The 24,759-nt window shown below is 34.2% G+C and overlaps 1 protein-coding gene, 1 long non-coding RNA gene and 1 pseudogene across 4 annotated transcripts; all 3 read left to right on the top strand.

Moving 5' to 3' along the window:
* The first annotated feature begins 11,207 nt into the window (after positions 1 to 11,207).
* Positions 11,208 to 13,090, top strand: LOC109131286 (uncharacterized). The gene is made up of 3 exons (XR_015592740.1): positions 11,208 to 11,326; positions 12,290 to 12,323; positions 12,755 to 13,090. It is a non-coding gene; the product is annotated as an uncharacterized LOC109131286 (long non-coding RNA).
* A 5,225-nt stretch (positions 13,091 to 18,315) lies between these two features.
* On the top strand, positions 18,316 to 19,677 carry LOC147918941 (cytochrome P450 71B14-like; annotated as a pseudogene).
* A 971-nt stretch (positions 19,678 to 20,648) lies between these two features.
* Positions 20,649 to 23,979, top strand: LOC104772584 (cytochrome P450 71B12). Of its 3 annotated transcripts, none has more exons than XM_019242018.2 (3): positions 20,649 to 20,848; positions 22,248 to 23,134; positions 23,230 to 23,979. In XM_019242018.2, the coding sequence occupies exons 2-3, from the start codon at positions 22,256 to 22,258 to the stop codon at positions 23,842 to 23,844; spliced, it is 1,494 nt and encodes a 497-aa protein (XP_019097563.1). In that variant the 5' UTR covers positions 20,649 to 20,848; positions 22,248 to 22,255; the 3' UTR covers positions 23,845 to 23,979. The 3 variants fall into 3 exon arrangements, with proteins under 3 accessions (XP_019097563.1, XP_010495486.1, XP_087360937.1); XM_010497184.3 differs by having other exon boundaries at positions 20,724 to 20,848; positions 21,519 to 23,134; XM_087504811.1 differs by having other exon boundaries at positions 20,725 to 20,848; positions 22,098 to 23,134.
* The last annotated feature ends 780 nt before the right edge of the window (positions 23,980 to 24,759 follow it).

Genomic DNA, 24,759 nt, shown 5'->3' with positions numbered 1-24,759 from the left:
GCGACGTGTTTAGCTAAACGACACACGACACCAGAGACCAACTATGTTCCTTCTGATGTCGTTCACTACACAGTGCAGACTTCCCCTGCTACTGTTGTTGGTAACTCATCTGCGGATTGTACTGATACTTCGGATTAACATTATAAGTCAGGTTGCTAATAGGTGACGTCGTAAGCCTTTTAAATTTGTGAATGCCATGGCGGATATGACCAATTTTAAACCGATGGTGACAGAGTTCTGGGAGGAAACTGAGCCTATTCACAAGTCAACCTCCTCTCTTTTCCGGTTCTCTAAGAAGCTAAAGGCCCTCAAACCGAAGCTTCGTTCACTGGCTAGGGATAAGATAGGCCACTTGGTGGTTAAAACAACAGAGGCTTATAAAATCCTTTGTGGGAAACATGAGGATAATTTACTGAACCCGTCAGCAGTTACAATGGGAGCAGAAAAAGAGGCATACGACCGCTGGAGTTTTCTTGCTGGTCTGGAGGAGAAGTATTTGAAACAAACATCAAAGCTCCATTGGTTAAAGGTTGGAGATCGGAACAATAAGACCTTCCATCGAGCAGTTCAGATGAGAAATGCTCAAAACATGATCAGGGAGATTCAGACGCCTGATGGTGGGGTTGTATCTGATGAGGAGGAGATTAAGAAGGAAGCTGTACGCCATTTTAGTGAGTTTCTTCAGTTCGTTCCACCAGATTTTGAGGGTGCTACGGTGGAGGAGCTGCAGGATTTACTTCATTTTCGATGCACTTTGGCAGATAAGCAGGCTCTCACTAGGCCGGTCTTAGCAGAGGAGATAAAAACTGTCTTATTCTCTATGCCATCCGACAAATCTCCGGGTCCAGATGGTTTTACTACAGAATTTTTCAAGGCAACTTAGGATATTATTGGAGTGGAATTTGTGGTTGCAGTTCAGTCTTTCTTTATCAAAGGCTTCCTCCCTAAATGTGTTAATGCTACCATCTTCGAAATGTCCTTTCAGCTCTTGATATTCCACCCGTTTTCCTGCATTGGCTAATGCTATGTGTGACAATAGCTTCCTTTTCCGTTCAGGTAAACGGGGAGCTGGCAGGTTATTTTCAGAACACACGGGGTTTAAGACAGGGTTGTTCTCTTTCTCCCTACCTCTTTGTCATAGTGATGGATGTTCTATCCCGCATGTTAGACAAAGCTGCAGGTGAACAGTTTGGCTACCACCCGAATTGTAAGGAACTAGGGGTTAAACACTTGAGCTTTGCTGATGATCTTATGGTCCTCTCAGATGGCAATGTGAGGTCTATAGAAGGAATTGTGGAGGTCTTTGACAATTTTGCTAAGAAATCAGGTCTGGAAATAAGCATAGAGAAGTCTACACTATACTTGGGAGGACTCTCGGATTTGGATTGTCAAGTAATCCAAGATAGTTTCAGTTTTGCTGTAGGCCAGCTACCGGTGAGGTATTTAGGGACTACCACTGGTTACTAAACGCTTGTCTGCTTCAGATTACTCGTCCCTCCTAGAGCATATAAAGAAGAAAATCGGATCCTGGACAGCTCGCTTTCTTTCCTTTGCAGGATGACTCAATCTGATTCAATCAGTGATATGGAGCATTTGCACTTTTTGGTTCTCTGCTTTTAGGCTTCCGAGACAATGCATAAGTGAGATAGACAAATTGTGCTCTGCTTTCCTCTGGTCTGATCCAGAGTTAAATCCTCACAAAGCTAAGGTGGCCTGGGAAGATATTTGTAAGCCTAAAAAAGAAGGTGGTTTAGGGTTAAGGTCTTTAAGAGAGATGAATGATGTCTGTTGTTTGAAGCTGATATTGTAATACCCCATACTAAACCTAAAAATATACGGGAAGGACGCGAACAAGACTTTTCGACCAACGAGGGAAATAAACCAAAGGAGTGGGAGATTGGTTAAAAACCAAAGGAACAACGATGTTTGAAGCTCATTAGAAGGAATCCAGAGCACTTGTCCCGACAGATTATTACTCAGAAAAATAATCTGATTACGTCTTTCGCAGTAAGATAGCCGAACGACCTAGCTGAGAAGAAATTGTTGAAGAAGAGAATTTCGAAGAAAGACTAGAGTCAATCAGTAGCCAAGAGGGCTGACATCAAAAAGCTCTGCAAAGATTATTTAATGATCAACGCTAAGGTTCAACAGGAGCCGATAGACGTTTAGCGAGAGACGCTATTTTTCCGGTAATTAGTCCAGCAACTAAAAATCAGTTTGGAAGGAAGAAGTGAAGCATTCAGTGGGCTAAGGCATATGATTAAATCAGAAAAGAAGCTTGAAAAGTTTTTGTCAAGAAAAATTAGTCAATTTTCAGATTTCCAGAGAATTGACCCATAAGCTACTCAGAAGAGCGTTAAGGAGCAGAATTAGAATTTTGTGCTAAGGACAAGCATGAAATAAGTTAAGAGGACCTTGAAGAAGTTGAGGATGCTATAGCAAGAAGTAAAAAATCAAGTTGAAGCTCAGAATAATTTTTTTTTAGAAAATCAAGTCGCCAGAGACTCTTTTAGCCGATCACCGAAAGGAAAAGTGATACGGTTAATTTTATTTGAGCTTGAAGATTTTAGTGAAGCTAAAGGAAGATAAAATAGGTAATTTTATCTTGGAAAATCAGAGTTTTCTTGGAGAAATTATTTTTAGGGTAATGGCACATAAAACTGGTCGAAACGAGATATTTCCAGTGAGAAACGGTTAACGGTTTGTGGAAGTTTGACTTGGAATCGGTTAAGAGTGTTTGATTGGTCATTAAGTGACCAAGTGGTTCAATTTTTAGCCAAGAAAATAGGATGAGGACGTGGTTGAGCTGCAATGCCATGTGTTGGCACATAAATTGGATAAGTATGGTCAAATTAAAATGACAAGTTGTGATTGGCTGAGAACTGGACGTGGGACACTTGTTTAGGTGACTAATCAACCTCACCACTGATCCTAGAGGAGTATAAATACCCAGTTTCGTTCATTAGCTTAAGTAAACCCAAAATCTACCTAAAACCTTAGTTAAGTTCTTTGTTGTTCTTGGAGATAAAGGAAGTCTTCAAGTAGCTGAAGGAGTATTCAAAGAAGGCTACCAAGGTTGTAGGTAAGTAGCCTAGCCTTAGTTCAGTTTCCTTTCTAGATTTTCTTTTTAGATCCTAGCTAAGCAGATCTTGATGATGTGAAATCCAGAGTTTTCGAGTTCACGCGGATCTAGCTAGTCAGAAACGTGAAGCAAAGCCAAGTTTCAGCCTAAACCCTGTGAGTACCGAACACATGTGAAATAGCACATGTCTAGGATTTATTTCCTTATTTTGTGTGAGGTTAAGTTTGGTTGTTGATTATTTTCTGTGGTAGTTGTGTTTATTATCGTAATTTCTTAAGGGTATGTGTTGCAGGTTAGGTTCATGTTCTATTTTGGTATAGTTCATGATCATTATTGTGTGTTTAGTTTGATGTGGTTATTATTGTGTGATATGTTTGTGGGTTTAGTTTAGAGGTTAGTATAATCGGTTGTGCTATTGTTATAGCCGTTATGCTGCTCGTTTCTTGTGAGTCAATAATTGGTAGTTATTGACGAGCTTGAGTTGCTTGGTTTGATGTTGTGTTTTATTTTTTATATGTTATGATAGGAAGCATGTTAGTTTGTTGTGTGTTGTTGTGTTAGTCTTGCTTATGCATGGCTAGTGTTTGTTTGATTGATTGTTAGTTTATGTTGCAAGTATTCTTAGTTTTAGAGATACTTGTATTTTTGGGTTAAGTCATTAGTCTTGTAAAGACTTGGGAAGGCGATAACGTGATTGTCCCAATGGCTCGAAGTGGTTAGCTACCAACGAGCACTACTTGACAAAGTAGTAAATTTTACCGTAAGGGAATAGGTCCCTTATACACGGTCTTGGGAAAGGGATGTGATCTTTCTAGCCTTTGTGGCTAAGGGTCGGGGAAGCATTGCCTGCTGGAAAATCCGTATCGCAGAAGATCAAAGACCTTAAGGCAAAGTGGAAAAGTTTAATAGTATCATACAAGTGGTAACGTGAGTCGTTGTGCAGGTACTCTGTATTTGAGTACTTTAGTTTTTTTTTAAAGCATTTGTTTGTTTGCGTGATTCTCTCATTTACTTAATGCATGTGTTGCTTGCATTAGTTGCTTGTTTGTTGATAGAGTCCAAGTTGGGGGGTTGATTAGAGGTTAGTTGGGCGGGCTCACTGAGTAATTTTAGATTACTCATGATGCTACCTTTTGTTTTTGCAGGTATTCCCGTTAGGTAAACCCCTAGCTGCCGCGGTCATCATAGACTGTCCAGATTAGATGTTTTACAGCTTCTTGCTAAAAATCTGATAAATTTATTATGTATAGTTTTCTTTATGGGCCCAGGAAACTATACTTGTTTTGTAATGATTTAAAGTACGATACTATAATAAATAAAATTCGGTTTTATTTAAACATGGAAGCGTTCGAATGATATATTAGTCATGTCCGGACTGACACAACTCGCGACCGTGGTACGGGTTGAAAAGCCTTAGGCCATGATCGAGAGGTAAAGATACTCGAGATCGGTTGAATTGGGCAAGCGGATTCATTCCGGGAACCTTTGTCGACTGATTACGGGTGTCATACGTGACGCCCTTGTTCCGTTTTAGTTATAGAACGGTTCGGGGGTGTTACAGATATGGCGTATTGTTTCATCTGGTGAGTCTATGTGGGTCAGATGGGTGCAAAACAATCTACTCAAACATAGGATCTTCTGGTCTGTCCAGTCTGCTACAGCAGGTTCTTGGATGTGGAGAAAATTACTCAAGTTTCGACAAGTTGCAGTGAATTTTTGCAGAACAGAAATCAATAATGGGCTTAGTACCTCGTTTTGGTTCGATAATTGGTCGAGTTTGGGTCAGTTAATTGATGTGGCCGGAGAGAGGGGTATCATTGAAACGGGGATAAGTACACACATGTCTGTTGATGATGCGTGGGACAGACGTCATCGTCGTCGCTATCGTCTGCCATAATTAAACCAGATAGAAACATAACTTCAATTGAAGCGTGAGCAATCTAATACCAGGGACGATGTCGTTCTTTGGCGAGGGAAAAACGAGAGGTTTCACCCACAGTTTTTTACAAAAGAAACTTGGCTGCAGATCAGGTCGGTGGTAGAAGAGGTCGCATGGCATAGATGTGTCTAGTTTACTCATTCCACATGAAAGCACTCGTTCTGTATTTGGTTGGCGATCTGCAATAGACTTTCCACTGGCGATCGTAAGGCGCAATGGTCCACGGGAGAGCTTGGCGACTGTATATTCTGCAACAATGCCGTTGAAACACGTGATCATTTATTTTTCACCTGTAGTTTCTTCTCGGAGATTTGGCAAGCCGTTGCAAAGGATATTTACAAGAGCCGATTTTCGACCACCTGGAACTCAATAGTAACCTCAGCCTGTAGTAACTGGAGGGATAGGACTACATCTTATCTAGCCTGTTCCATCCTGCAAACGACAGTACATCATTTGGCATGAGCGAAACAGGCGGACACATGGTGAGCACCCGAAGCCTGCTTCATATCTCATTCAACTCATTGACACACATATGAGATACCAACTCCTCGCTATTGGTCTCATGGGGGATCGACGTTACGATACTGGTCTGCTCAAGTGGCTAGAGACTAGATATTGATTCTAAATTTTATTCAGCCCTCTGTTTTTAGAATTCTCAAAGAAACGATGCACCAGTTATATAAACGTATTTTTGTTTTGAATATAATTTAACATTTTATTCAAAAAAAAAAGAAGCGTTTTATTATCTCCATTGGTCCACTAACGTTTCTGGTTTGTACAAAAAAACTTATACTTAAATTTACACCCTACGTACAAGCTACTTCAATTGTCTAAGTGTAACCCATATATGGGATCACAACTAACCAGATCAAATATGTCTAGACAATTAATTCTATTTACAAATTCATATTTTAATATAATAATTATAAAATTTTAAATAAAACCATAATTGAAATTATATTTTTTAAGTCCAGAATATATTATTAATTATAAAATAGTTCACAACTTGTATCATTAGTTGACGAAATTGAAAATATGATAGAAATCTAGGGGCAAAAAAATATTACAAATTACATGATTAGGAAGACATGTGAAAGTGATGATCGAAGAATTTTTATGTTTACCCGTGACAAAAATATTAAATTAATATATATATATATATATATATAATATTTAAAAATTATATGTTATAAAACACATAATAAAATTAAAAATCTGAGAGAAAAGAAGCTGCAGAGTCATGTTTCATACATTTAGTATTAGTTTTAGTGTAATAAATTGAAATGGGCTTGTAATACTTATTTTTTAACTAAAGGGGCTTCTAATATTAATAAAACGAATTGGACTTTGTCAACATAAAAGTTTATGTGTTTATGAGATTTGAGTTTAAAAAAGTAAAGTAGTAGGGGCAGTAATGTTTTTTTAACAGAGGTATAAATTGAAAAGGTAATAAATAACACTAACTATTAAAATTTTGATGGTGGCAACTACCCCAGTTCACGCCAATGTGGGTCCGCCCTTGTGTGTGGACATTTATTTCAAATGAAACTTATACACAATACATTTCACGCAGCCACATACATGGAAGCAAACCACGCAGCCGCATCTCCTATATACGTCATCTCTTATCAATGATAACAATCCAAATATAAATTAATATATATACATATATATATATATATATATACACAATACTAATTTCACTTTTTCTTCTCCCTCGCTCCACAGTGTAAACTCTTCCGCCACAAACGTCAAGTTTAAGGTAATTTGTGGATCTCTCTCGCTCTGTCTCTCTCTATATGATTTTGGTTATATTCTCATATATATACAAATATTATTTTATTTATTAGTAACTGTTTTTTTAATAATAATTCAGTTTAGGAGTGTATATATTCTTCTCTAAGCTTACAGAGTGAGTATTCTTCATTGTTATAGATACACTCGAATATCAAAATATTATGTGAAACTAAAAAGTAGTGCTAGGAAAATATATAAGGACTCTTCTTTTACTTGTACTAGGCGCTTCCCCACGCAACGCGTGGGTTGTGGTGTAGTTGGCACTTTGTTGTTTTTTTTTTGGTCTTTTTCGTTTTCTCTTTTGTATTATTTCGTTTTAATTAGGCATATACGGGCTTTGCCGTCACTTTTATTTATAAAATATATGTTTATACCATTTCGTTCTGATGTGTATAATTGTGGCGTTTATTTTTTATGAATTATAAAGATGTTGTTTCTTACTTTTGAGGATCCAATCTTATCATTGACTGATATTGTTTCCAATACATTTATTGTATTATAGATTTTCTAATTAACTGCTTATGTAAACCCTTCATACGTTGATGTTGCAATAATAAGTTATTTTGTTAAAATATCTTCCGTGTAAGTGATTATGTTTGTATGCCCATGTTTTGGTCTAATATCAATAAGATCGTTTCTGTTTTTCTTTAGTTCGCTTTGAAACCAATATTGAGTTAAGCAAATAATAGGTCGAATTATGGTGTTAATAAGTAATATAAATTCTTATGTATATATAGTATATATGTGACTATAAATTTGGCTAACTAAAAAATTATGTAATATTTAAATACAATCTTGAACATATATATATATATTTTTATTTGTAGGAGGAATGTATGAAATTATTGGACAGAAGTTATTTTTGAGTTAAATGACCTTTAATGTCTTTAAAGTGAGTTAAATATTAATAAATTTTTATATGTGTCTTGACTTTTTTAAAAAGGAATACCAAGTGTTTCCTTCCAAATTTGAAGTGATATTGTATTTTAGTTTTCTTATATGATTTTATGAACTTCAATGTAAAAGTTTTTCAAAGTAATAAGTACACTCACTGATTGAATTATAAAATTTGGAGAAATGTTTATTTCATTTAATCATCTGCTCTTTTAAATAAATTAAATAAGTATGTTGTTATTCCTACAAATAGGACAATATATATTATAGTTTAACCATGGAGTTAAGCAATGGAAATGGAACTTGTGATTGCAAGACAAAATGCTTATATGTTACACATTGATCGTTTAAAAATGAATAGGAACATCTAATTCTCAAATAAAGTTGATTGTTTTGTTAAAACCAACATATGTGAATTTAAATTTAACTATGCAAATTTAAAAAATAAATGTGAATAGATTAGAAAGGCAAGAAATATAAAAGAAATATTTTTTATATAAATAAAATAAAAATTGAAAACAATGTTAAATATATATAATACTTTCTACATTAAAATATAGAATCAAACTCTTACCAGTTACAACACATATGAGATATAACAACATTTGATATTGGTAGAAGAGGAGGAGAGAATGTTTACTATAAGATGGTAATCCAAATTAGATAATGGAGATGAATCTTTAAAAAATAGAACAATGTAATATCTATATATATAATAATTTCTAAAATCAAATATAGAATCAAACTCTTACAACACATATGAGATATAACAATATTTGATATTGGTGGGAGAGGAAGAGAGAATGATTACTTATAAGATAATAATCCAAATTAGATAAAGGAGAAAAATGTTTTAAAATAAGAACAATGTAAAATATATATCATGTAGTCTCTATATTAAAATTTAGCATTAACAATTTACAATGATATTTCATTTTTTTTTACAACCCATACAACAAAAATAAAAAATCAAAAATAACAAAAAAAAACGAAAAATGATTTGAGGTATTGTAGAAGAGAATGAGAGAATGTGAAAATGAGATAGTAAAAGAATGTCAATATGAGAGAATGATAGATTGAGAGAATGATTATTTATATGATAAGAAATGATGGAAGTTACATTTAGAACTATGGAGTTACAATAGTAATTTATTGTGTTTGAATAAAATTGAGTGGTAGAATATGATTAATGCATAATTTATTTTATTTTCAGTTATAATTTTATTTTAATGTGTGAGTTAAATGTATTGTGTTTATTGGATCTTAAATATTGTTTAAAGCAATTAGAAAGCAAATAAAAAAATAAAAAAAAATTAGAAAACATTAAATGAAAATCAACCAATAAGGAGAGACCAAAACCTTACTTTTATATATATGATATATTGCTTTAAACTTTGAAATGAGAAATATATTATAAACAATAATTTTACATGAGAAATATATTAATTTAGCCAACCAAAATATGAATATAAGTTTAGCCAACCAAAATAAATAAAAAATATGAAAATTTAACCAAAAATAATTTCTCTTGAAAGATAATAAGTTAGTAGGAGGAATGAATTAATGTACAATTATTGGATAGGAGTTACATTTGAGTTAAATGGAGTTACATGTCTTTAATTATAAATAAATATTTTAATTTTTTATAACCTAAAATAAAAGGAATACCAAGTGGCTGAATCAAAATTCACATGATTTGGTTGTTTGTTGATATAAACTCAACACTTACACATAATATTTCAAAATAAAAAATATTACTTTTTAAGTGACAAACTAAATTAGTTTTCTTATAAAATTATACGAATTCTTCAATCTCAATAATTTTTAAAATCCCAAGGATAACTTATATTTTTTTGGTTTTCACTCATCAATTTAATTTATAGTGCTAGATTTCATACTAATGGTTTCATCTTTAGAGAATTTAGTGAAATTATATTTTTAAAATTATATTTCATTTTTATATTTAAGTTCCAGTTGAATATGTTTTGTTTTTTGGATCATTTTTTATTTTGATTAAAGACACAAAAAAACCAATTGTTTAATTATGTTCTTTTTGTTTTCAAAAACCTCAAATCATAAAAAAATATATATTATATTGATCTCTGCAGATTTATCAATTGGATCACAAAACAAAATAGTCTTTATAAATGGATAAATGGATAATTATATTGATCTTTAAATATTATAAATTATAAAAAAATGATAAATGAATATGTGAGATAACCAGAGACATAATAGATAATTACATATGGATCATTTCAACTTTATGATTTTATTGTGTGGTGAATATTGTAAGGAAGTATGAAAATAATGACTTATAAGATGTTAATATAAAATAGAAAATGGAGATAAACATTTTAAAAGATTAAAATAAATATATAAGATATACATATCATACAAACTCTAAAACTAAGCTTTTACAATGATATTTGATTTGATTTTGTATAACCCATACAACAACAATAACAAAAAAAATACAAAACAAAACAAAACAAAACAAAAAAGAGATTTGAGAGTAGTGGAAGAAGATGAGAGAATGAAAGAATGATAGACTAAGAGAATAAGATAATGAGTATTTATAGGAAGAGAAATGATGAAAAATTGCATTTAGAAAAATGAGAGTTACAATTCGAATTTATTGTTTTGTTTTAATACAATTGATTAATACAACTTAGTGGAGAAATAAAGTTAATGCATAATTTATAGGGAGAAGCTATAAAGATTTCAGTTTTATATTATGTGAGTTAAATGTAAAAATTAATTGTTTTTAAATTTGTGTTTTAATATAATTTTTTTTTGTTAAAATTGCATTGCCAAGTGGACCAATAAGGAGAGAGTGGAACTCTACTTTTATATATATGATTGCTTTGATTAATAGTTAGGGTGCTTTGGTGATTTTAAGTAGTGCAGTTCTATATTTTTAATCCATTTATCTTGTTTTTTCTGTTGTGTATGGACAGTGGTGGATCTAGGAAATAATTTTACCCGTGGCAAAAATATCAAATTAATATCTATATAATATTTAAAATTTATGTGTTATAAAATATATAATAAAATTAAAATTTGAGAGAAAAAAAGCTGAAAGGTCATGTTTCACACATTTAGTATTAGTTTTTAGTGTAATAAAACGATATGGGCTTGTAATACTGATTTTCTAACTAAATGGGCATCTAATATTAATAAAACGAATTGAGTTTTGTCAACATAAAAGCTTAAATTTATGTGTTTATGAGACCTGGGTTTAGAAAAGTAAAGTAGTGGGGATATAAATGTTTTCTTTAACCGAGGCATAAATTGAAAAGGTAATAAATAACACTAACTATTAAAATTTTGACAGTGGCAACTGCCCCAGTTCACGCCAACGTGGGTCCGCCCTTATGTGTGGACATTTATTTCAAATGAAACTTATCCACAATGCAATCCACGCAGCCACATACATGGAAGCAAACCACACAGCCACATCTCCTATATACGTCATCTCTTATCAATGATAACAATCTAAATATAAATTAATATATATATATATATATATATATATACATAATACTAATTTCACTTCTTCTTCTCCCTCGCCCCATAGTGTAAACTCTTCCGCCACAAACATCAAGTTTAAGGTAATTTATGGATCTCTCTCCCTCTGTCTCTCTCCATATGTTTTTGATTATATTCTCATATATATATATATATGCAAATATTCTTTTATTTATTCGTAACTGTTTTTTATAATAATTAACTTTAGGAGTGTATATATTCTTCTCTAAACTTACAGAGTGAGTACTCTTCATTGTTATAGATACACTCTAATATCAAAATATTATGTGAAACTAAAAAATAGTGCTAGGAAAAATATATAAGGACTCTTCTTTTACTTGTATTACCTTGATTAATAGTTAGGGTGTTTTGGTGATTTTAGGTAGTGCAGTTCTATATTTCTAATCCATTTATCTTGTTTTTCTGTTGTGTGTGGACAGTGGTGGATCTAAGAAATAATTTTACCCGTGGCAAAAATATTAAATTAATATATATATATATATTATATTCAAAAATTATGTGTTATAAAACACATAATAAAATTAAAATCTGAGAGAAAAAACTGAAAAGTCATGTTTCACACATTTAATATTTATTTTTTTGTGTGTAATAAAACGAAATGGGAATGTAATACTTATTTTCTAACTAAATGGGCTTCTAATAATAAAACAAATTGGAATTTGTCAACATAAAAGTTAAAATTTATGTGTTTGAGACTTGGGTTTAAGAAAGTAAAGTAGTGGGGGCATAAATGTTTTTTTTAACAGGGGCATAAATTGAAAAGGTAATAAATAACACTAACTATTAAAATTTTGACGGTGGCAACTGCCCCATTTTACGCCAACGTGGGTCCGCCCTTGTGTGTGGACATTTATTTCAAAAAAAACTTATCCACAATGCATTCTACGCAGCCACATACATGGAAGCAAACCACGCAGCCACATCTCCTATATACGTCGTCTCTTATCAATGATTACAATCAATAAATAAATTAATATATATATATACAATACTAATTTCATTTCTTCTTCTCTCTTGCTCCACAGTGTAAACTCTTCTGCCACAAACGTCAAGTTTAAGGTAATTTGTGAATCTCTCTCGCTCTGTCTCTCTCCATATGTTTTTGATTATATTCTCATATATATACAAATATTCTTTTATTTATTAGTAACTGTTTTTTTATAATAATTCACTTTAGGAATTTTTATAATAATTCATTGTTATAGATACACTCTAATATCAAAATATTATGTGAAACTAAAAAGTAGTGCTAGGAAAAATATATAAAGACTCTTCTTTTACTTGTATTGCCTTGATTAATAGTTAGGGTGCTTTGGTAGTTTTAGGTAGTGCAGTTCTATATTTTCAATTCATTTATCTTGTTTTTCTATTGTGTAGTTAATCGTCCACTTGACATGCTATGCTGTTTTTATTTATCTTAACGTTATCAAATATTGACTTTTATATGAACTATATATTGACTTTTATATAAACTATCTCTTTTTGTATAGGAAACAAAATGAGTTTGTGGTATATCATTGTTGCATTCGTATTCTTTGCATCACTCATTGCGAAGAGCACAAAAAAGACAAAGAAAAATCTGCCTCCCGGACCACGTAGACTTCCTATAATTGGTAACTTGTACCAGTTGGGAACGAAACCTCAACGTTCGATGTTCAAATTATCTGAAAAATATTAATAACATATATATATATATATATATATATATATATATATATTGTATAGAATAAGAAGAGTACTAAGCTTCCTTTTACTTAGTACTTATACCTGTATATATACTCTTGTAAGTGTACACTTCTACGGTTAATGAGAAATCTCTTTTACAATCTTAAAGTGTTAATATGGTATCAGAGCGTAACAAACTTTTTTCTCATTCTTGAAGCTTCGCGAGCTTAATCCATCTTCTTCAATGGCGATATCTTGTTGATTTTTTCTTTTTGAGCTTCGATATCTTCGTTTTCATCTCCGAATTGTTCAATGAGTGCTTCAAATCGACAAATCGTTCTCACTTTCTTCGCGAATCTTCTGTTTTTCTATCTTCAACTTTGTTTTTCCGCGCTTTCATCTTTCTTTCTGTTTTTGATCTTATCTTTTAATTTCTGAGTTTCCCAAGCTCGATTCATGGCTCCATCATCGCCGATTCGTGCTAATTCTACTGATTCGTCAACAGATCTATACAACAATCCTTATTTCTTGCATAGCTCCGATCATGCGGGAATGGCTTTAGCCTCCGATCGTTTAACCACCGGAGCAAACTTTCACTCGTGGCATCGTTCTGTGCGCATGGGACTCAATGTCCGCAATAATCTTGGTTTCATTAATGGTATGGTTCCTAAAACTCTTGAGAATCATCGCGATTATGGATCTTGGTCTCGTTGCAACGATATGGATACGACTTGGCTTATCAACTCTGTTAGCAAGAAAATAGGAGCTAGTTTGTTATACATTCCTACTGCAGAAGGGATTTGGAAAAGTCTGATGAAGAGATTCAAACAAGATAATGCTCCTCGTGTGTATGAGATTGAGCAACAATTAAGTTTGCTTCAGCAAGGTTCAATGGATGTAACTTCTTATTACACTGCCTTGGTTACTCTTTGGGAGGAATACAAGAATTATGTTGAATTGCCTTTGTGTACTTGTGGGAAGTGTGAGTGTAATGCAGCTGGTATCTAGGAGACGTTGCAGCAGCGGAGTCAGGTTACCAAGTTTCTTATGGGGCTTAATGCTTCTTATGAATCAACCAGGCGCCACATCTTGCTGCTTAAACCGATTCCCTCTATTGATGAAGTTTACAATATGGTCACACAGGATGAGCGACAGAAGAATGTCACACCAAAAGCTGATAGTGCTATCTTTCAGACTTCAGATTCTAAGACTGATTCATCAGTCGTCTATCCTCTTCTGAATCAGTCTTCCTCGTTTGATGGATCTTTTGATAATGCAGCTTTTGCTGCAACGCAGAATCACTTCTGACCTCGTCCTTCCAATCGTCCATTGTGTACTCATTGTGGTCAGCTTGGCCATGTTGTTCAGAAGTGTTTCAAACTTCACGGCTATCCTCCAGGTTATATCCTAGGATAGAAGAGTTTCTCATCTGGTTCTCAAACTTCGAGACCATTCAACTCGTTTTCTCAGCCTAGAGGACCTGCTGGATCTTATTCTCAGCCAGCACAGCCGTTTCCTCCATCACAATCTGTTCAGACTAAATCTCAGATTCAACCGATGGCCAATGCTGTTACGACTTATCAAGCAGCTTCTCCTGCGACTAATGCTGTCAATTTGGATCTTACTAAGCTCAATAATGATCAAATCTAGTCTTTGATTCAACAGTATCAGGCTCATGTCACGTCTTCAGAACAACCTGCTCCTTCCCCAAAGCTTTGTTCCATTACAGATCATGGTGTAATGGATCCTCAATCATCTTCTGGTATGTCTAAATTTCCTACTTCTTTTCCTTCTACATCTCTTCGTTATGAGAATTATCAACTTACTTTCCAACATACATGTCTCTCTTCACTTTTTTCGAATTTACCTCCTGGTAGTTGGATAATTGATACAAGAGCCACAAGTCATGTCTGTTCTGATCTGACACTTTTTCATGAAACTACATCAGTCTCTGGGGTTACAGTAACATTACCAAATGATGCTAGAGTGGATATTAGTCATAGTGGCACTGTGCATTTATCATCATCCTTAACATTGCATGAAGTTCTCCATGTTCCATCTTTCAAATTTAACTTGATTTCTGTTAGTTCTTTGTTACGACATAACCAGTATTCTGCTCATTTCTATCCATTGTTTTGCTTTATTCAGGAGTCTATTCAGGGCTTGATGATTGGTAGAGGATATCTGTTTCACAATCTTTACATATACGGCAGAGATCATTAGTTGTCTGCATCGCATTTTTCTGGATCCTTGAAGGTTGATGGAGCTCTGTGGCACCAACGCCTAGGACATCCATCTTCTGACAAGTTAAAGCATGTTCCGGGTACATCATCATTGTCTACTTTGTCCTCTGAGTCTCCTTGTTCTATATGTCATTTAGCTAATAAAAAACGTCTTCCTTTTGAGTCTAGTGGTCATAGGTCTTCTGCTCCCTTTGATCTTATTCACTTAGATGTTTGGGGTCCCTTTGCTATAGAGTCTACAGAAGGTTTTAAATATTTTCTCACCATTGTAGATGATTACAGTCGTGTAACATGGGTTTACCTATTGCATAATAAACGTGAAGTTTCTATCAAATTGCCTTTGTTTCTTAAACTGGTTGAGACTCAGTATCAGACTACTGTTAAGAAAATGCGAACTGGTAATGCTCCAGAACTTGTTTTTGCTGATTTGGTTAGTAAACATGGCATAGTTCATCAATATTCTTGTACTTATACACCACAACAGAATTCTGTTGTTGAACGCAAACATCAACATTTGCTCAATGTAGCTCGATCTCTCTTGTTTCAATCGAATATTCCTTTAGCTTATTGGAGTGACTGTTTACTAACTGCAGTTTTCTTGATTAATAGAACTCCATCTACTGTTTTGAAACATATTACTCCTTATGAACTTCTTACTAAAAAGAAACCGGATTACTCTTTTTTTAAAAACTTTGGTTGTCTTTGTTTTGTTTCCACTTTACAAAAAGATAGGCACAAATTTAGTTCTCGTGCTACTGAATGCGTTTTTCTAGGATACTCTTTTGGTTATAAAGGCTATAAAGTTTTGCATCTTGATACTAATATTGTTTCTGTGTCTCGAAATGTTATTTTTCATGAAACAATTTTCCCTTTTCAAAATGTCAAGCATGCTACTCATGATGTGGACTTGTTTGGTGATGTTATTTTGCCATTATCTGTTCCGATTAATGTTTCTGTTCCTGCATTATCTGCACCATCTCATGCATCCACATCTGCTTCGTCACATGCTTCTCCACCCGATACACACTCTAGTGTCATTGTTCCGGTAACAGAGACTGTTACTGCGGATACTGGTGAGGTCTCATTACCAAGTGCCGGACCACAACGGACTACTAAGGCTCCAGGTTACTTATCTGACTATCATCACTCTCTTAACAAAATTTCAACTTCTTCTCCTTTGAAACTCTCTACCACTCCTTACCCACTTTGTTCTGTTTTATCCTATTCTACTATCAATCCTTCCTATCAGTCGTATGTTCTTTCTATAACTCTTGAAACAGAACCCAAATCTTTTAAACAAGCTATACTATCTCTGAAATGGACCAAAGCTATGGATGTGGAATTGGATGCTATGGAGCAGACAGGGACTCTTTCTGTTGTTTCATTGCCACCGGGTAAGAACGTTGTTGGCTGCAAATGGGTTTATACTATTAAGTATAACTCGGATGGCTCTATTGAGCGGTAGAAGGCCTGTCTCGTTGCCAAAGGATATACACAGCAAGAAGGTGTCGACTATATTGATACATTTTCACCTGTTCCTAAACTTGCTAGTGTCAAGCTTGTTTTAGGTTTGGCTGCCAAGAAGGGTTGGAACTTAACTCAGATGGATGTTACTAATGCATTTCTGCATAGTGACTTGGAGGAGGAGATTTACATGAGTTTGCCTGAAGGATATACACCGACATCTGGCGTTCTACCACCAAATCCAGTTTGTAGACTTCACAAGTCTCCTTATGGTTTGAAGCAAGCCTCTCGCCAATGGTACAAATGTTTATCTAAGGCGCTTCTTGATGAGGGGTTTGAACAATCTCCTGCTGATAATACGCTGTTCGTTAAGGAAACTAATGTCTTCTACACTGCAGTGTTAGTTTATGTTGATGATATACTCATTGTCAGCAATAATGATGCGGCTGTTATGAGCATCAAATCGGCTCTTGCTCGACAATTCAAGACTAAGGATCTAGGTCCAGCGTGTTTCTTTCTAGGCTTGGAGATTGCTCGTAACTCAGAAGGAATCTCTGTTTGTCAGAGGAAGTATTGTTTGGACTTACTGGCTGATTCTGGTCTTCTTGGTTGTAAGCCAAGATCAACCCCAATGGACTACAAGAAGGTCTTGACTAAAGGTTCATGTACGCTTCTCTTTGATGGTCGGCCTTATTGGGAACTTGTTGGTCGCCTGTTATATTTGTGCATCACACGCCCCGATATTACATTTGCTGTGAATCGCTTGAGTCAGTACTTGTCTTGTCCAACTGATGTTCACTACAAAGCTGCTCTTCGTATTCTGAAGTATCTCAAGAACAATCCTGGACAAGGTTTATTCTTCTCTGCTCATACGGATATATGTCTCAATGGTTTTTCTGATGCTGATTGGGGAACCTAATTGGAGAGTAGGCTTTCTATCACTGGTATGTGTGTGTTTCTGGGTACTTCTCTTATTTCTTGGAAGTCAAAGAAACATGATGTTTGCAGTAGCAGTAGCACATAAGCAGAGTACAGAAGCATGGCAGTCACCACGAAAGAACTTCTCTGGCTTGATCAGATGTTGAAGGACTTGCATATCAAGGTTGATTGTCCTGCAAAGCTGTTCTGTGACAACAAATCAGCAACGCACATTGCCAATAACCCAGTTTTTGACGAGCGCACCAAACATGTTGAGATTGATTGTCACATCACTCGTGATCGGATTAAGAGTGGTTTTCTGAAGGTTCTACATGTCTCTACTGAAAACCAGCTGGCTGACATCCTCACCAAACCGTTGCAGCCGGCTCCGTTCTACTCTATTCTCAACCGTTTATCAGTTTCAAGCCTCTTCCTTCCACGGGAAGCTTCGGCTTGAGGGGGGTATACTAACATATATATATTGTATAGAATTAGAAGAGTACTAAGCTTCCTTTTACTTAGTACTTATACTTGTATATATACTCTTGTAAGTGTACACTTCTACGGTTAATGAGAAATCTCTTTTACAATCTTAAAGTGTTAATAAATATGGGTCTCTAATGTCTCTAAAGTTTGGATATGTCTCTGCTGTTGTGGCTTTAACTCCCGATACGGTGAAAGATGTCTTAAATTCGTTTGATGCTGATTGTTGTTCGAGACCTTACATGACATATCCTGCAAGAATTACATACAACTTAAAAGATCTTGCATTTTCTTTCTATAGCAAATATTGGAGAGAAGTACGAAAGATGACGGTTGTTGAACTCTACACCGCAAAAAGGATATAATCATTTCAACATATAAGACAAGAAGAAGTTGCCTCTTTTGTCCAATTCATGATACATCTGCTTCATTGGAGAGACCGGTCAACTTGAATCGCAAGTTAGTGAAACTCTCTGGGAGTGTGATTTGTAAAGTTGGATTTGGGATATGTCTAGAAGGAAGCAAACTTGAGAATGCTTATGAGGAAGTCATTTAAGGAACCATGGAGGTGCTAGGGAGCTTCGCAGCAGAGGATTACTTCCAAGTTGTTGGTAAAATCATTGATAGGATCACAGGGTTACACAGCAAATGTGAGAAGGTTTTTAAGGCAATGGATTCATTTTTTGATCAATCTATACAAAATCACCTAGAGGATCCTAGTATTAAAGATGATATCATTGATTTGCTCCTAAAGATGGAACGGGAGAGACTGGACTTGGAGAATTTCAACTTACCCGAGACCACACCAAAGGAATTCTATTGGTAAGTTATTTTAACCTCTCTTTCAATAAATTTGTTTCTTCACATAAATTTGAAATCTTTTGTATTTAATTATTTCAGAACCTTTTTATTGCTGGAGTAGACACTTCTGACAATACTGTGACATGGGCGATGACGCATATGATTACAAACCCAAGAGTTCTAAAGAAAGCGCAAGCTGAGGTCAGAGAAGTAATAAAAAACAAAGACAGTATCACAGAAGAAGATATAGAAAGACTCGAGTATTTGAAAATGGTGATCAAAGAAACATTAAGGATAAACCCACTTGTGCCACTACTAATTCCAAGAGAGGCTTCAAAAGATATAAAGATCGGAGGTTATGACATTCCAAAGAAAACATGGATCTATGTCAACATATGGGCTGTTCATAGGAATCCAAACCTTTGGAAAGATCCAGAATCTTTCATCCCAGAGAGGTTTATGGATAGCGAGATTGACTATAAAGGTTTAAACTTTGAGCTCTTGCCATTTGGTAGCGAAAGGAGAATGTGCCCATGTTTAGGAATGGGTATGGCTTTGGTACATGTGACTCTCATCAATATTCTCTACCGTTTTGATCGCTTCCACAAGGAATGGAGGTAAAAGATGTTGATCTTGAAGAACCATATGGACTTGTGAGTCCTAAGAAAACTCCGCTTCAGCTTATCCCCATCCTTACCCAATGGACTTGACTTCACTTCACTTTATAGTTTCATCGTTCAAACTAAATAATGTGAAGTTCTTATACCATATTACTGTATCATAAATAATGCAAAGATCTTATACCATAACCATATCAATAAAATGTTTCTTCAATCCGATATCTTGTAGCGTGAAGACAAACCGCTATAAAATAAGAAAACAAAATCTGTATAAATCATTGAAAAATAAAAAACTCAAACCGTTATTTTATAAACTAAACCGGCATATAATTTTGTTTTAACTATAAAATCTAAACCCTGACAACTTCATTTGTAAACCCAAATCGACATATAATTTTTTTTAATTATAAAATATAAACTCTAACCATCTCATTTGTAAACCCAAGCCGACACATATTTTTGTTTTAATTGTAAAAACTAAACCCTAATCACATCACTTGTAAACTCATACTGACACATAATTTTGTTCTAATTATAAAATCTAAATCATAATTCTCATTTATAAACTCAAACCGATATATAACCTCGTTTAATTATAAAATCTAAAGCAAACCAATAATTTTTTTTTTAGTTAAAGGTATACAGAATTTTGTTCCTTAATTTGTTTACTTTTTAATTTAATTTTGATTAAATTTTAAAATAAAATATTATATAAAAAAATATAATTGGTAAAAAATTGAAGAGGCGAACAAAAGATTCACCCTAAATATGTCAAAATCAAATCATAGATACAATGACTTTTTTTTTTCGGAGTCTTTACAGAACTTAGGACAACAATACGGGACACTTCTCATTTTCTCTCAGAATTTAATATGATAGCGCTTGTCACAATCATGCTATCATATTAGTCATCTCCATTTAACCAATTTTCCCTCTCTGGAATTTGGGCCGTCTATAGATACCACCAAGTAATGTAGATTATTGGATATGAAATGTCGTAGAGCCGTGTGGGGTTTAATGTATCAGATTTGAAATCATGGTATTTCAACTATTTCGTAGCATCAACCCATAAATTTCAATCTTTTCGTAGAAAATTCTAATAAGAATTGGGTGGACTTTTCCCGGGGAGAAAAATCCTATTCAAATTTAGATATGTTGAATAAAATTGTGGTGGTAAAAATAAGTTCATTAAACATATTTGAGGAATAATTTCAGTAGATATTTATTCAGCTTCGCTATAAAATGAACGTATCTTCAAAGCATTCCAATTAGGCACATACATAAAAAGAAGCAAACCACACAGCCACATATCCTAATTCATTTTATCCGTAGAAGCAAACAAATTTTCTCTCTTTCTCTCTCCTTCGACCCACAAACTTTTAAGTTTAAGGTAATTTGTGGATATCTCTCTCCATATGTTTTTGATTATATTCTCTTATATATAAATTCTAAGATTTAATTGGTGATACACATCAGAACCATTTTTATTTTACATATATAGATTTTACGGTTTCCTAATTTAGTATTCAAGTTATATAATTTATATATTTAGAATATTCTTTATATTTGATACAGTAAAAATATTAGAATTGAACTACAACAAAAATCAATGTAAATTTAAGAAAAAACAACAACATAAGAGCCATATTTCCCCAAATTTTCTTTATACATATATATACATTAATAATTTATACAATTATAAAATTTTAGTATTGAACATGCAATCTTATTATTTTATAGAATTGTTTTGTTGTATTAATGGTATCATTCCAAATGTGAAATGTTTAGAAATACCCCTTTTGGTTTACCTCTTTTCAAAAATTCCACTTTTATCTATCGACTTTCAAAAATAGTTTTTATTAAATTAAAAATTTTATAAAGTTTTATAAGGTTTATAAGGTACTTATGGATAGTAATTACTACTCAAAGACTCAATTCAAATATTTATAAGATTTTATAAATTTAAAGTTTTTATAAAGTTTTAAAAAATATTTATACGATATTAATAAAAATATATAAAATTTTACACACATATAATGAACCATAAAAGAGGACATCAGGTACACAGCTCGGAGAGCGCCGGAAGTCCCTACTAGAATCCAGGGACTGTGCCCCTTGAACAGAGGAGAGGTAAATGGGGCAGGTCCCGGTCAGTCTGTGTTAACATCAACACCAATGTGATTCCCATGAGCTTCTGAGCCGAAAGCCCCCGAATCTTCGCCCGCCCGTTTCACTTCCGCGCCGGAGGAAATGGGATTCGAACCACTTTCTTGTTCCTATTAACAAAATATCCCCTACTCATTGTGCATATTATCTGCATATTCTATATCATATAGTTGTGTATATTTTTTATAAGGTTACACATATTTTGATAAATATCATATATGTGTATAAAGTTTTAGGGATTGGACATTTTTGAAAAGTGGTATTGGAAAAATGTGTTTTTTAAATTCCCCATTACAACTTACTTTTATAGTTTTGTTAGAATTGTTTTGTGATGAAATTTTTTTACAGTATTTACATAATAAGATAGTGTTCAAAATTACATTAATCTAACTAAGGACCATAACATTTTTTATTAATTTATAGAGATTAGTAGTTTATTAAATATTAATTTATAGAGATTTTACTGTAATTAGGGTGCTTCTGTGGTTTTGGTTAGCGCCGTTTTTCTTTTGTGGTTAGTCGTCCACTTGACATGCTATCCTATTTATTTTTCTCTAAAGGTTATGAAATATTCAATTAACTATAAACTATTCACTTTTTATAAACTATTCATTTGTGTGTAGGAAGCAAAATGAGTTTTTGGTGGTATATCATTGTTGCCTTCTTCTTCTTTTTATCTATGTTCATTGTAAAGAACACGAGAGCAAAAAGGAAGAATCTACCTCCCGGACCACCAAGACTTCCTATAATTGGCAACTTGCACCAACTGGGATCAAAACCTCATCGTTCGATGTTCAAATTATCCAAAAAATATGGACCCCTAATGTCTCTTAAGTTTGGAAGCGTGTCTACTGTTGTGGCATCTACACCAGAGACAGTGAAGGAAGTCTTAAAAACGTTTGATCTAGAATGTTGTTCGCGACCTTATATGACTTATCCTGCAAGAATTACACACGATTATAAAGATCTTGCCTTTTCTTTCTACAACAACTATTGGAGGGAAGTACGAAAGATGACAGTTGTTGAGCTCTACACTGCAAAAAGGGTAAAATCATTTCAATATATAAGAGAAGAAGAAGTTTCATCCTTTGTCCAATTCCTTAAAGAGTCTGCTTCGTTGGAAAAACCAGTTGACTTCAACCAAAAGTTAGTGAAACTCTCTGGGAATGTGATTTGTAAAGTTGCATTTGGGATAACTCTAACAGGGAGCAAACTTGAGAATACTTTTGAGGAAGTCGTTCAAAGAACCATGGAGGTGGTAGGGAGCTTTGCCGCAGCAGATTACTTCCCAGTTGTTGGTAAAATCATCGATAGGATCACAGGATTACATAGCAAATGTGAGAAGGTTTTTAAGGCACTAGATTCATTTTTCGATCAATCTATAAAGCATCACCAAGAAGATGAAAGTATCGATGATGATATCATTGCTTTGCTCCTCAAGATGGAAAGGGGAGAAACTGTGCTGGGAGAGTTTCAACTAACTCGAAACCACGTCAAAGGAATTATTCTGGTAAGTATTGGGAACCTCTCTATCTGAAAATTGTATCGTTCACATGTTGCCTAAAGTTTAAATATTGTGTCCTCTACTCCTCTTGATTATTACAGAACCTTCTTCTTGCGGGAACAGACACTGCTGCCAATATCGTGACATGGGCGATGACACATTTGATTACTAACCCAAGAGTTCTGAAGAAAGTGCAAGCAGAGATGAGAGAAGTGATCAAAAACAAAGATGATATCACCGAAGATGCTATAGAACGACTCGAGTATTTGAAAATGGTGATCAAAGAAACATTTAGGATAAACCCAGTTGTGCCACTACTAATTCCAAGAGAGGCTTCAAAAGATCTAAAGATTGGAGGTTATGACATTCCAAAGAAAACTTGGATCCATGTCAACGTATGGGCTGTTCATAGGAATCCAGACGTTTGGAAAGATCCGGAAGCTTTCATCCCTGAGAGGTTTATGGATAGCGAGATTGACTATAAAGGTCTAAATTTTGAGTTGTTGGCGTTTGGTAGCGGAAGGAGAGTGTGCCCAGGTATAGGAATGGGTATGACTTTGGTACACTTGGCTCTTATCAATCTTCTTTACCGTTTCGATTGGAAGCTTCCTGAAGGAATGAAGATTGAAGATGTTGATCTTGAAGAATCTTATGGACTTGTTAGTCCTAAGAAAATTCCACTTGAGCTTGTCCCCATCCTTACCCAATGGACTTGACTTCACTTCACTTTTTAATTTCATAGTTCAAAATAAATAATGTGAAGATCTTATACCAATATTACCATATCATAAATAATGTGAAGATATTATACCAATATTACCATATATCAATAAAATGTTTGTTCAATCCGAGATCTTGTAGCGTAAATAGAACTTCTTCGGGACCATTACTACTGAATCAAATGACAGAAACAAAAAGGTCGTGTATAAAATTTAACTAAAACAAGAGCTCAGCACTCACAGTTGGATGACGACATTGTCTTCTCCTTTCGCCTCTACTGCATCGGTTTAAAGAATTAACATTCTCCGAACTCCGAAGTACCTTCTTGTCTGCTTCCGGAATCTTCTCTTCCTTTGATCTCACCTGCCTGCCTGCCTCACCTTTGTCTCGTTTAGGCCGGGCCTGCAATTAGCTCAGCCGACAGAACACAGTTGCAAAAGAAACCTAACTTATGAGCTTTTACTGTAACAGAGTAAAAGTCAGTATTCTGTTCGTAGCTTCTTACCGAAGCGAGCAAGACGGTTAACCCAACTAGGGAAGGGATATCAACAATTCCACTAATTACCAAACAAAACCTAACTTTCGCCAGTAATGTCTCCACACTTTTAAGTTTTATCCCATGCACACCCAACGTGTTTAATTTTTTTTAAAAAATATGTGAATATTCATTAAACTTGAAGTTTTCAGAAAATTACAAAAAGCTTGATACTTAACTCGTCCATTGCCAAAAAAGATAAAAACAAGGAAGGAATTTGAATGTCAAATTTTAACCAAATCAATAGCAGGTCTTTAAAATTCTTTCTCTTCTTGTTTGCCAAAATGGCGTCCCTGATTTGTCTATCCAGCCCCTTGAACAGGGTTTGGACAGCTGTAGCAATGTTGTTGTGATATTTGGTGTTTCGTTCCCTCCA

The sequence above is a fragment of the Camelina sativa genome, chromosome 20, assembly GCF_030686135.1.
Source record: "Camelina sativa cultivar CO46 ecotype springtype chromosome 20, ASM3068613v1".
Classification (NCBI taxonomy): Eukaryota; Viridiplantae; Streptophyta; class Magnoliopsida; order Brassicales; family Brassicaceae; genus Camelina; species Camelina sativa.
This window is presented reverse-complemented; position numbering and strand designations above follow the sequence as displayed.

Bases quoted from the DNA above. Each gene is read 5' to 3' on its own strand.
- LOC104772584 (XM_019242018.2), top strand. From the start codon at position 22,256: ATGAGTTTTTGGTGGTATATCATTGTTGCCTTCTTCTTCTTTTTATCT. The intron at 23,135-23,229 runs GTAAGTATTGGG...TGATTATTACAG, and splicing joins ACGTCAAAGGAATTATTCTG to AACCTTCTTCTTGCGGGAAC.